Source organism: Pholis gunnellus (genome assembly GCF_910591455.1).
Source record: "Pholis gunnellus genome assembly, chromosome: 10".
Classification (NCBI taxonomy): domain Eukaryota; kingdom Metazoa; phylum Chordata; class Actinopteri; order Perciformes; family Pholidae; genus Pholis; species Pholis gunnellus.
In genome coordinates, this window is record NC_136537.1 from 13,589,528 (window position 1) to 13,602,177 (window position 12,650).

General features: G+C 42.7%; 3 protein-coding genes across 3 annotated transcripts; all 3 read left to right on the forward strand.

The window, feature by feature from the left end:
- Window positions 1-150: 150 nt before the first annotated feature.
- On the forward strand, window positions 151-2,568 carry LOC306701800 (protocadherin gamma-A2-like; the record flags this gene model as incomplete). Its single annotated transcript, XM_079167212.1, has 1 exon — window positions 151-2,568. Exon 1 carries the CDS (start codon window positions 169-171, stop codon window positions 2,566-2,568), a length of 2,400 nt encoding a protein of 799 aa, XP_079023338.1. The 5' UTR covers window positions 151-168.
- A 2,049-nt stretch (window positions 2,569-4,617) lies between these two features.
- On the forward strand, window positions 4,618-9,222 carry LOC306702620 (protocadherin gamma-A1-like; the record flags this gene model as incomplete). Its single annotated transcript, XM_079168260.1, has 2 exons — window positions 4,618-4,918; window positions 8,147-9,222. The coding sequence occupies 2 exons, from the start codon at window positions 4,618-4,620 to the stop codon at window positions 9,220-9,222; spliced, it is 1,377 nt and encodes a 458-aa protein (XP_079024386.1).
- A 560-nt stretch (window positions 9,223-9,782) lies between these two features.
- On the forward strand, window positions 9,783-12,185 carry LOC306701801 (protocadherin gamma-A2-like; the record flags this gene model as incomplete). The annotated part of the gene is made up of 1 exon (XM_079167213.1): window positions 9,783-12,185. Exon 1 carries the CDS (start codon window positions 9,789-9,791, stop codon window positions 12,183-12,185), a length of 2,397 nt encoding a protein of 798 aa, XP_079023339.1. The 5' UTR covers window positions 9,783-9,788.
- Between the last annotated feature and the right edge of the window lie 465 nt (window positions 12,186-12,650).

Below are 12,650 nucleotides of genomic sequence, written 5' to 3' on the forward strand. Positions count from 1 at the left end.
AACGGACTTTTGGGATATATGATAACGACACGACGACCTCTGAGACTGTTCTTTTCATTGTGCGGATTGTACAGCTGCGAAATCGATGTTTTGACACTGATTGATTTTAATTCATTGGATTTTTAACCGGACTGTCGAGACTTGCGGAGAAAATACACCGATAGAACAATGAAAGGACAAGCGCTGTTGTTCATCTCTCTCCTATCGCTGGGCTCAGTGATTGGGCAAGTCAGCTACACAATACCGGAGGAAATGACGAAAGGCTCTTTCATCGGTAATATAGCACAAGATTTAGGTTTAGAAAACAAACGTTTGACTTCTGGTAAAGCTCGAATTTATACTCGAGACAGCGACGGGTACATCGAGCTGAACAGAGAAAGGGGAGTCCTCCTCGTCAAAGAGAGAATCGACAGAGAGGCGCTTTGCAGACAGACGACGCCTTGTGCTTTACATTTTCAGATTATTTTGGAGAATCCAATGGAATTTTACAGCGTTACAGTGCAGATCACGGATATAAATGATAACGCACCAACCTTTGAAGAAGGACAAATTAAATTTAAAATAAGTGAGTCAGCTGTTATCGGGGCACAATTTGTGCTGGAAAGGGCTGTCGATATGGATGTTGGAATAAATGATCTTCAAAGGTACGAATTAAAACCAACTGATAATTTTGCTCTAAAACTGCAAACTAACGCAGATGGGAATAAAAACGTTGAGATGGTACTACAGAAGCCTTTAGACCGAGAGAAACAAGAGCAGATATCTCTTGTGTTAACGGCTGTAGATGGAGGAGAGCCGCAGATGTCAGGAACAATGCTGATTGTTATTACAGTTTTAGACGCTAATGATAATGCCCCCGTTTTTACGCAGCCAACATACAAAGCTACAGTTCATGAGAACTCACCTAAAGGAACAGTTGTTGCCACTGTTTCAGCCTCAGATGCAGATCAGGGTTCAAACGGTAAAATAACATATTCAATCACTAATACATTAGATGATGTCAGAAAAGTGTTTAAGATAAACAGGGAAAACGGTGAAGTTACTCTAATTGGAAATGTTGATTATGAGGAGTCGCGAAATTTTCAAATAAATGTACGTGCTAGTGACGACGGAGGACTCACAGATTCGTGTAAATTAATCGTAGATGTGCAGGATGTAAATGACAACAGGCCTGAAATTAACATAATGTCAAAGTCAAATGTTATAGCAGAGGATGCCCAACTCAATACTGTGGTTACGATGATAAATATTGAGGACAAGGACACTGGAGAAAATGGGAAAGTGCAGTGTTTTATTAGTGAAAATGTACCATTCATTTTAAAAACATCAACCACTAATTTCTATAGTTTGGTAACCGACAGTGAATTAGACAGGGAGAGATTATCTGAGTGTAATATCACGGTGACCTGCTCTGATGAGGGAGTGCCCTCCCTCTCCAGCAGCGTCACTCTCACCTTACAGATCTCTGATGTGAATGATAACGCGCCTGTCTTTGAGAGGAGCACATATGAGGCCTACATTGTTGAAAACAACACACCAGGTCTCTCTATATTCACAGTGAAAGCCAGAGACGCTGACTGGAACCAGAACTCCCGTGTTTCTTACATTTTGGAGGACTCCTCTGTTAACGGAGTGCCAGTCTCCTCATATGTGTCCGTTAGTGCTGATAGTGGAGTCATCCATGCAGTGCGCTCTTTTGACTACGAGCAGATCAAAGATTTCCACTTCCGCGTCAAAGCGCAGGATGGAGGCTCCCCTCCACTCAGTAGCAATGTGACTGTGAAAGTACTGATCCAGGACCAGAACGACAACCCTCCTCAGGTTCTGTACCCAGTCCAGACTGGAGGCTCTCTGGTGGCTGAAATGGTGCCTCGTTCAGCAGATGTGGGCTATCTGGTCACTAAAGTGGTGGCTGTTGATGTGGACTCTGGACAGAATGCCTGGCTCTCCTATAAACTGCAGAAAGCCACAGACAGGGCACTGTTTGAAGTGGGCTTACAGAATGGAGAAATAAGAACTATCCGCCAAGTCACTGATAAAGATGCTGTGAAACAAAGACTGACTGTTATAGTGGAGGACAACGGGCAGCCCTCTCGTTCAGCTACAGTCATTGTTAACGTGGCGGTGGCGGACAGCTTTCCTGAAGTGCTGTCTGAGTTCACAGACTTTACACAAGACAAGGAGTACAACGACAACCTGACTTTCTACTTAGTGTTGGCTTTGGCTGTAGTTTCCTTCCTCTTCATCACGTGTTTAGTGGTTATTATATCAGTGAAGATCTACAGATGGAGACAGTCTCGCGTCATGTTTCACTCCAATCTCCCTGTGATTCCGTATTATCCACCACGTTACTCAGACACTCTGGGGACAGGGACTCTCCAACACGTGTACAACTACGAGGTGTGCAGGACGACTGACTCCAGAAAGAGTGACTGTAAATTCGGCATAGCCGGTAGTCAGAACGTGCTGATAATGGACCCCAGTTCTACAGGAACGATGCAGCGGATACAGAGTGAGAAGAGCATCCTGGATGAACCAGACTCTCCTCTAGAGGTTAGACTGCTTTAACATATTTTTTTTACAAACCACTGTCACTGACATTTTTCAACTCTAAAGCTCCTAGTTTCCAGGTAGAAAAGGGACATAAGATCTTTTGAAAATCATATTATTTTAAACTCTCTGTCCTCTAGGCCTACCATATTATGTTTAGTCTCCAAAATGTATTCGATCAGTGCTTTAATATATTTGTATACCTCCCTGCTGATGATCAGTTTTTCGATAGTGATTTTTAATATATTGGCTTTGGCTTCATCTGAATAAAGAGACAGAGGCTGATACATATCTGTCTTTTTTACCTTCTGACTTAGCAGAGTATGTGGAATCGTATCTGATTGTTTCAATACTTCCTGCTCATATAAATCAACTTTTGTTCTTACTGCCATTGATTTTGAACATACAGTCGACAAACAATGTGATATACTTGACTTCGTTTTGGTCATTAATATAGTTTTTGGGGCAAAAGTCATGGTATGGATTTTAAATTTTGGCAGGTGAATTTGTGTCTGTTGGCGGGATTTGTTTGGTGATGTCGGTCATCTATCAGAATATATTCATGTCAGAACATCGGACAGCGACTATGACTTTATCAGCTTTTTTCCTCTTGTTTCAAATCCATCTAGTCAGATATGTTTATACACTATTCAGCTTCAGAAATTATTTCTTGTCAGCCAGTCTTTTGAATATATTATATTATGTTGGATTTCTGCAGTTTTATAGTATGGACTCTTAGGGCCGCTGTTGGCCAGAGTGTTGACGGTTAACAGTAGGGTTGCAGCAGCACCTCCCATGCAACATCGACATAAGAAAGACAGAGCACGAAGAGAAAGAACGGACACTTGAATCATGTAGAACATTTGAAAGAGGACGTCGACATCTGGGACTTTATTTCTCTTGTGTGGATTATACAGGCGATACGTTAACGTTTGATATTGCAAACATTGTCGGTTTTGTGAGCTAAAAACAAACGGAAACGGTCTGGATAGAACAATGACGAGGCACGTACTGCTGTTGATCTGCCTCTTCTCCGTTGGCGCGGTGCTTGGGCAAGTCAGCTACACTATTCCAGAGGAAATGGCCAAAGGATCTTTAGTGGGTAATATAGTGCAGGATTTAGGTTTACAAACCAAACGTCTAGTATCTGGTAAAGCGCGAATTTATACTCGAGACAGTGATGAGTACATCGAGCTGAACAGAGAAAGGGGGGTCCTCCTCGTCAAAGAGAGAATCGACAGAGAGGCGCTTTGCAGAAGGACGACACCGTGCGCTTTGCATTTTCAGATTATTTTGGAGAATCCTATGGAATTCTACAGTATTACAGTCCAGATGACAGATATTAATGATAATAAACCAACCTTTGAAAAAAATGAGATGAAATTCAAAATAAGTGAGTCAGCGGTTATCGGCGCAAAATTTGTGCTTGAAAGGGCTGTGGATCTTGATGTTGGAGTAAATGATCTTAAAGGCTACGAATTAAAACCAACTGATAATTTTGCTCTGAAATTGCGCAATAACGCAGATGGCAATACAAACGTTGAGATGGTGCTGCAGAAGCCTTTAGACCGAGAGAAACAAGAGCAGATATCTCTTGTGTTAACGGCTGTAGATGGAGGAGAGCCGCAGATGTCAGGAACAATGCTGATTGTTATTACAGTTTTAGACGTGAATGATAATGCCCCCGTTTTTACGCAGCCAACATACAAGGCTACAGTTCATGAGAACTCACCTAAAGGAACAGTTGTTGCCACTGTTTCAGCCTCAGATGCAGATCAGGGTTCTAACGGTAAAATAACATATTCAATCACTAATACGTTAGATGATATAAGGGAAGTATTTGAGGTAAATGAAGAAAACGGGGATGTTACTTTAATTGGAAATATTGATTTTGAAGATTCACGAAACTATCAAATAAATGTACTTGCTAGTGATGAGGGAGGACTGACAGATTCTTCAAAATTAATTGTTGATGTGCATGACGTGAATGACAACAAGCCGGCAATCGATATAATGTCAAAGTCAACTGTTATATCAGAGGATGCCAAACTCAATACAGTTGTTACAATGATAAACATCGAAGACAAGGACTCAGGAGAAAACGGAGACGTTAAGTGCTTTATCAGTGAAAATGTACCATTCACTTTAAAGACATCAACAAATAATTTCTATAGTTTAGTGACAGACAGTGATTTAGATAGAGAGACAGCCTCTGAGTATAATATAACGGTGACCTGCTCTGATGAGGGAGTGCCCTCCCTCTCCAGCAGCGTCACTCTCACCTTACAGATCTCTGATGTGAATGATAACGCACCTGTCTTTGAGAGGAGCTCATATGAGGCCTTCATTGTTGAAAACAACGCACCAGGTCTCTCTATATTCACAGTGAAAGCCAGAGACGCTGACTGGAACCAGAACGCCCGTGTTTCTTACATACTGGAGGACTCCTCTGTTAACGGAGTGCCAGTCTCCTCATATGTGTCCGTTAGTGCTGATAGTGGAGTCATCCATGCAGTGCGCTCTTTTGACTACGAGCAGATCAAAGACTTCCACTTCCGTGTCAAAGCGCAGGATGGAGGCTCCCCTCCACTCAGTAGCAATGTGACTGTGAAAGTACTGATCCAGGACCAGAACGACAACCCTCCACAGGTTCTGTACCCAGTCCAGACTGGTGGCTCTCTGGTGGCTGAAATGGTGCCTCGTTCAGCAGATGTGGGCTATCTGGTCACTAAAGTGGTGGCTGTTGATGTGGACTCTGGACAGAATGCCTGGCTCTCCTATAAACTGCAGAAAGCCACAGACAGGGCGCTGTTTGAAGTGGGCTTACAGAATGGAGAAATAAGAACTATCCGCCAAGTCACTGATAAAGATGCTGTGAAACAAAGACTGACTGTTATAGTGGAGGACAACGGGCAGCCCTCTCGTTCAGCTACAGTCATTGTTAACGTGGCGGTGGCGGACAGCTTCCCTGAAGTGCTGTCTGAGTTCACTGACTTTACACAAGACAAGGAGTACAATGACAACCTGACTTTCTACTTAGTGTTGGCTTTGGCTGTAGTTTCCTTCCTCTTCATCACGTGTTTAGTGGTTATTATATCAGTGAAGATCTACAGATGGAGACAGTCCCGAATCCTGTTTCACTCCAATCTCCCTGTGATTCCGTATTATCCACCACGTTACTCAGACACTTTGGGGACAGGGACTCTCCAACACGTGTACAACTACGAGGTGTGCAGGACGACTGACTCCAGAAAGAGTGACTGTAAATTCGGCATAGCCGGTAGTCAGAACGTGTTGATAATGGACCCCAGTTCTACAGGAACGATGCAGCGGATACAGAGTGAGAAGAGCATCCTGGATGAACCAGACTCTCCACTAGAGGTGAGGCCTTCCACAAATAGCAATAACACATTTTTCGGAGCAAAGAAAACTGTCTATCATTAGTCTATTTAGATCATTTGGTTCAGTATGCCGTAATACGTGATCTTCAGCACCACGGGCAGTGCTTGACAAATTATCGTACATTTTGCCATTGCAGAGTATCTGCAACAGCTCAGTTATCCTTTATTTGTATACTATGTCCGTCATTCTTGAAGTTCCTCGTCATTGTGTGTGTGTATGCTTGCCTTACTCTCCATGTCTCGCACTGAATGTTATCGTGCACTTTCTTTCATGAAAATATCATGTCAGCAGCAACTAGTGGAGTAATGTTGACATACATTTGTCTTATTTAGACAAGTTTATCTAGTTTTTTCGCGTTTCATCATTCTTATTTTTATAATTTATTCAAAACGAGTTTGGTAATACGGAGAATCATGCCACACAAAGCAACTATTTCCAGATCTTCGAATGATATTGCATTGTGCGTGTTGTGTGCGCATGCGCGCGCGCGTGTTTGTGGGTGTGTAGTACTCCCTAATATCCAGTCTTATGCAGTTTCGTGTTCTGTACTCGTAGGGACGCTGTTGGCCAGTGTGTGGTAGTTTCACTGCAGATTTCATCAGCACCTCCCAGATCATTTATATTTGTGAGAAGCAAGGCCGACACAAGGCACATTGCGAGTTACCGAGAACACTGCACACGGGCAAAGAAACTGGAAATATATTGATCGACATTTGTGTTGATGGTTCTTCATTCTTAATCATCCAGTGATTGGAATACGACTGTCTCATTTGCGGATTTTTTTCTTGATTCTCTGTGATCTTATAATCGTTGAACGAAACAATGAGACGGCAAGTACTATTGTTTTTCTCGATGCTTTTTTTCTGTCCCGTGCTTGGGCAGGTCAGCTATTCTATTCCCGAGGAAATGTCAAAAGGCTCGTTGATTGGCAACATTGCACAAGATTTAGGTTTAGATTTAAAACGTCTGAAAACAGGAAAAGCTCGCTTGCATGTTGGAAACGGGGCAGAATACATCGAGTTGAATAAAGAAAAGGGTCTCCTTCTCATCAAAGAGAGAATGGACAGAGAGGCGTTATGCAAGCAAGCGACTCCTTGCGCTTTACATTTTCAAATAATTTTGGAAAACCCCATCGAGTTCTTTCGCGTTACGGTAGAAATAACAGATATAAATGACAACGCCCCAATATTTAAAATGAATAATATGCTTTTTGAGATTAGCGAATTGGCTGTCAGGGGGTCCACATTTGTATTAGAGAGAGCATTAGATTATGACGTCGGTATGAACGGACTCAAGAGCTATTCCCTTTACCCAACAGATAATTTCGTTTTAAAACTCATCGACAATGCAGGTGGAGAAAAGGAGGTAGAGATGGTCTTGGAAAAACCTCTCGATCGCGAGAAAAAAGAGCAACTGACTTTAACACTAACAGCCGTCGACGGAGGTGAACCTCAGCTGTCAGGGACAGTGCAAATTCATGTCACTGTCTTAGATGTGAATGACAATGCTCCGGTGTTTACGAAGTCAACTTATAAAGCAAGTTTAATGGAAAACTCCCAGAAGGGAACTTCATTAATGACTGTAACAGCCACAGATATAGATCAAGGCACGAATGGTGTTGTAACGTACTCCATTTCCAGTAACACTGAGGGAATTTTGGATTTATTTGAAATTGATGGGACAAGTGGTGAGGTACGTTTGATTGGCAAAATAGATTATGAAATATCAAAACATTATCAGTTAGATGTTAAAGCAAGAGATCAAGGGGGGCTCACTGGCTCATGCAAAATATTATTTGACATTATTGATGTGAATGACAATATTCCTATAATAGATTTAATGTCAACAACACAATCTCTTCCGGAAGATTCAACATTTCAAACAGTGGTTGCTGTTATGAATGTGCATGATGCTGACTCGGAAACGAACGGAGAAGTTCAATGTTTTTTGAGTGAAAGTTTGACTTTTATCATTGAAAATACATCGAATGGTTTCTATAGCATACGAACAAGCAGTGAATTAGACAGAGAGACAGCCTCTCAGTATAATATCACTGTGACCTGCTCTGATGAGGGAGTGCCCTCCCTCTCCAGCAGCGTCAATCTCACCTTACAGATCTCTGATGTGAATGATAACGCGCCTGTTTTTGAGAGGAGCTCATATGAGGCCTACATTGTAGAAAGCAACACACCAGGTCTCTCTATATTCACAGTGAAAGCCAGAGACGCGGACTGGAACCAAAACGCCCGTGTTTCTTACATACTGGAGGACTCCTCTGTTAACGGAGTGCCAGTCTCTTCATATGTGTCCGTTAGTGCTGATAGTGGAGTCATCCATGCAGTGCGCTCTTTTGACTACGAACAGATGAAAGATTTCCACTTCCGCGTCAAAGCGCAGGATGGAGGCTCCCCTCCCCTCAGTAGCAATGTGACTGTGAAAGTAATGATCCAGGACCAGAACGACAACCCTCCTCAGGTTCTGTATCCAGTCCAGACTGGTGGCTCTCTGGTGGCTGAAATGGTGCCTCGTTCCGCAGATGTGGGCTATCTGGTCACTAAAGTGGTGGCTGTTGATGTGGACTCTGGACAGAATGCCTGGCTCTCCTATAAACTGCAGAAAGCCACAGACAGGGCGCTGTTTGAAGTGGGCTTACAGAATGGAGAAATAAGAACTATCCGCCAAGTCACTGATAAAGATGCTGTGAAACAAAGACTGACTGTTATAGTGGAGGACAACGGGCAGCCCTCTCGTTCAGCTACAGTCATTGTTAACGTGGCGGTGGCGGACAGCTTCCCTGAAGTGCTGTCTGAGTTCACTGACTTTACACAAGACAAGGAGTACAATGACAACCTGACTTTCTACTTAGTGTTGGCTTTGGCTGTAGTTTCCTTCCTCTTCATCACGTGTTTAGTGGTTATTATATCAGTGAAGATCTACAGATGGAGACAGTCTCGCGTCCTGTTTCACTCCAATCTCCCTGTGATTCCGTATTATCCACCACGTTACTCAGACACTTTGGGGACAGGGACTCTCCAACACGTGTACAACTACGAGGTGTGCAGGACGACTGACTCCAGAAAGAGTGACTGTAAATTCGGCAGAGCCGGTAGTCAGAACGTGCTGATAATGGACCCGAGTTCTACAGGAACGATGCAGCGGATACAGAGTGAGAAGAGCATCCTGGATGAACCAGACTCTCCTTTAGAGGTTAGAATTCCCCTTATTTGGTTGTTGCAAAGCTTCATAATGAGATGTGTGTCTGATTGCTGACAGCAGAATTTCAGCACCTTGGACAGAGGCAGTACAATGTAATCCACGTGCACTCTCTCCCTCTCCCTCTCTCTCTCGCTCTCTCTCTCGCTCTTTTATTTTGTGTCATATCGTTGTACTAATGTTTGTTCAGTTGTTTGTGTGTTTTATCTTTTTGTATTTCGGTTTACGTGATGTTTTGATGGACGGTGCTTCATTTTACATTTAGTCTACCAGTAATGCATATAATGCCTATTTTGAAACAATTTCAACTGATATTTTGCTTGTCTTGCAATATCCCTTTTTGAACTCCATGGGCCGCTGTTGGTTAACGTGTTGTAGCTCTGGACAGGATTTGAAGCAGATCCTCCCACGTTATGTCGTTATTTCAGAGAAAGAAAAAGGGAGAACGCACTCTAAACGAACATTACCCCTCAGATGGACATGCTGAGCGCATAGGCTCTTCTGTGGATTTGTGGATTTTCTCGATATTCTTTTATCAAGTCATTTTCACATGGATATATTTTTGTTGTGAAAGCGAGTGTAACACCCTTTTTGTGTCGCAAACGTAAATTACGGATAGAACAATGGGACGGCAAGTACTGCTTTTCATCATGATCTTCTTTCTCGGTTCAGTTCTCGGCCAGGTCAGCTACTCTATTCCGGAGGAAATGGCAAAGGGTTCTGTAGTGGGCAACATAGCACGGGATTTAGGTTTGGATGTGAAAAGATTAAAGTCAGGTAAATCCCGGATATTTACGGGCGACAGTGCAGAATACATCGAGCTGAGTAGGGACAGAGGAGTCCTCCTCGTGAAAGAGAGAATCGACAGAGAGTCGCTCTGCAGACAGACTACGCCTTGTGCTTTACATTTGCAGATTATTCTAGAAAACCCAATGGAGCTTTTTCGAATAACAGTAGAGATAACTGATATCAACGATAACAGTCCGAATTTTAAAAATGAAGAGAAACGTTTTGAAATTAGCGAATCGGCAGTTATAGGATCCAGATTTGTGTTGGAAAGAGCGGTGGATGCAGACATTGGCTTAAATGGATTGAAAAATTACACCTTGAAACCGACTGATCATTTTGTACTGAACATACAAAGTCATTCAGATGGAATTAAAAAGGTTGAAATGGTCTTGCACAAGCCGTTAGATCGAGAGAAAGAACAACACATATCGTTGTTGTTGACAGCTGTAGATGGAGGAGAACCTCAGATGTCTGGTACGGTAAAGATTCACGTGACTGTGCTCGATGCAAACGACAATGCTCCTGTGTTTATGCAGTCGCTTTACAAGGCCGCGATAGCCGAAAATTCTCCAATCGGAACAACATTGATCACTGTAAGTGCTTCTGATGCAGATAAAGGAACAAACGGGGAAGTTTCTTATTCAGTATCGACCACTATGGACAGTATATCTGATATATTTACAATAAACAAAAACGGTGAAGTCATATTAGTTGGTGAAGTTGACTTTGAAAAAGCCAAGTATTACCGAATTGATATCGAAGCTCAAGACAGCGGTGGTCTTTCTGATTCCAGTAAGATTATTGTTGATGTTATTGATATTAATGATAATAAGCCTGGAATCAGTATACTTTCCAAATCTGATTCAATCCCAGAAGACTCTCCCCAAAATACAGTTATTGTTATGTTCAGTGTCCTTGACCCAGATTCAAGTAACAATGGTCAAGTGAACTGCAGAATAAATGGCAACATACCATTTACTATCACAACTTCATCGAACGATTTCTATAGTTTAGTGACAGACAGTGATTTAGACAGAGAGACAGCCTCGCAGTATAATATAACAGTGACCTGCTCTGATGAGGGAGTGCCCTCCCTCTCCAGCAGCGTCACTCTCACCTTACAGATCTCTGATGTGAATGATAACGCGCCTGTCTTTGAGAGGAGCTCGTATGAGGCCTACATTGTAGAAAACAACACACCAGGTCTCTCTATATTCACAGTAAAAGCCAGAGACGATGACTGGAACCAGAACGCCCGTGTTTCTTACATACTGGAGGACTCCTCTGTTAACGGAGTGCCAGTCTCCTCATATGTGTCCGTTAGTGCTGATAGTGGAGTCATCCATGCAGTGCGCTCTTTTGACTATGAGCATTTGAAAGATTTCCACTTCCGCGTCAAAGCGCAGGATGGAGGCTCCCCTCCACTCAGTAGCAATGTGACTGTGAAAGTAATGATCCAGGACCAGAACGACAACCCTCCTCAGGTTCTGTACCCAGTCCAGACTGGTGGCTCTCTGGTGGCTGAAATGGTGCCTCGTTCAGCAGATGTGGGCTATCTGGTCGCTAAAGTGGTGGCTGTTGATGTGGACTCTGGACAGAATGCCTGGCTCTCCTATAAACTGCAGAAAGCCACAGACAGGGCGCTGTTTGAAGTGGGCTTACAGAATGGAGAAATAAGGACTATCCGCCAAGTCACTGATAAAGATGCTGTGAAACAAAGACTGACTGTTATAGTGGAGGACAACGGGCAGCCCTCTCGTTCAGCTACAGTCATTGTTAACGTGGCGGTGGCGGACAGCTTCCCTGAAGTGCTGTCTGAGTTCACTGACTTTACACAAGATAAGGAGTACAATGACAACCTGACTTTCTACTTAGTGTTGGCTTTGGCTGTAGTTTCCTTCCTCTTCATCACGTGTTTAGTGGTTATTATATCAGTGAAGATCTACAGATGGAGACAGTCCCGCACCATGTTTCACTCCAATCTCCCTGTGATTCCGTATTATCCACCACGTTACTCAGACACTTTGGGGACAGGGACTCTCCAACACGTGTACAACTATGAGGTGTGCAGGACGACTGACTCCAGAAAGAGTGACTGTAAGTTCGGCATAGCCGGTAGTCAGAACGTGCTGATAATGGACCCCAGTTATACAGGAACGATGCAGCGGATACAGAGTGAGAAGAGCATCCTGGATGAACCAGACTCTCCTCTAGAGGTTAGTCTCATGTGATTGCACAAAATAATTACCTTTTTTTATGTATTCATTATGTTGTTAACTAAACTTGGATCTCTTGGAAACCTCAGAATCATAAATAATGAACTCATGCTTTCTACAGTTGCCATCCTATCACCTTTAATCGCTTCATAAAGACATCTTTAACTTCACGTTTTAATTATTTTTTAAAACCCTTAACTTGTTGTCTTTGGAGCAAAGTTCAGCAGCATTCATATTTTGGCTCGTTTTAACTTTAACCATACAAGTCCAAAGTTATTCATCGTTGAGGTGTGTGGAAAATCTGGGAACACCTTGGAATATTTACTTTAAGATCAATTCATGCTAAATAAATATCTAGTGCAGTTGTATGTCATCTATCCCTTTGCATATTTTTCCAGTATCAGCTTTTGTTGGTGAGTTGGTTGTTCACTATCTTTGGTAAACATTTAATAGGATATTTTTAAAAGAGCATTTAGAATT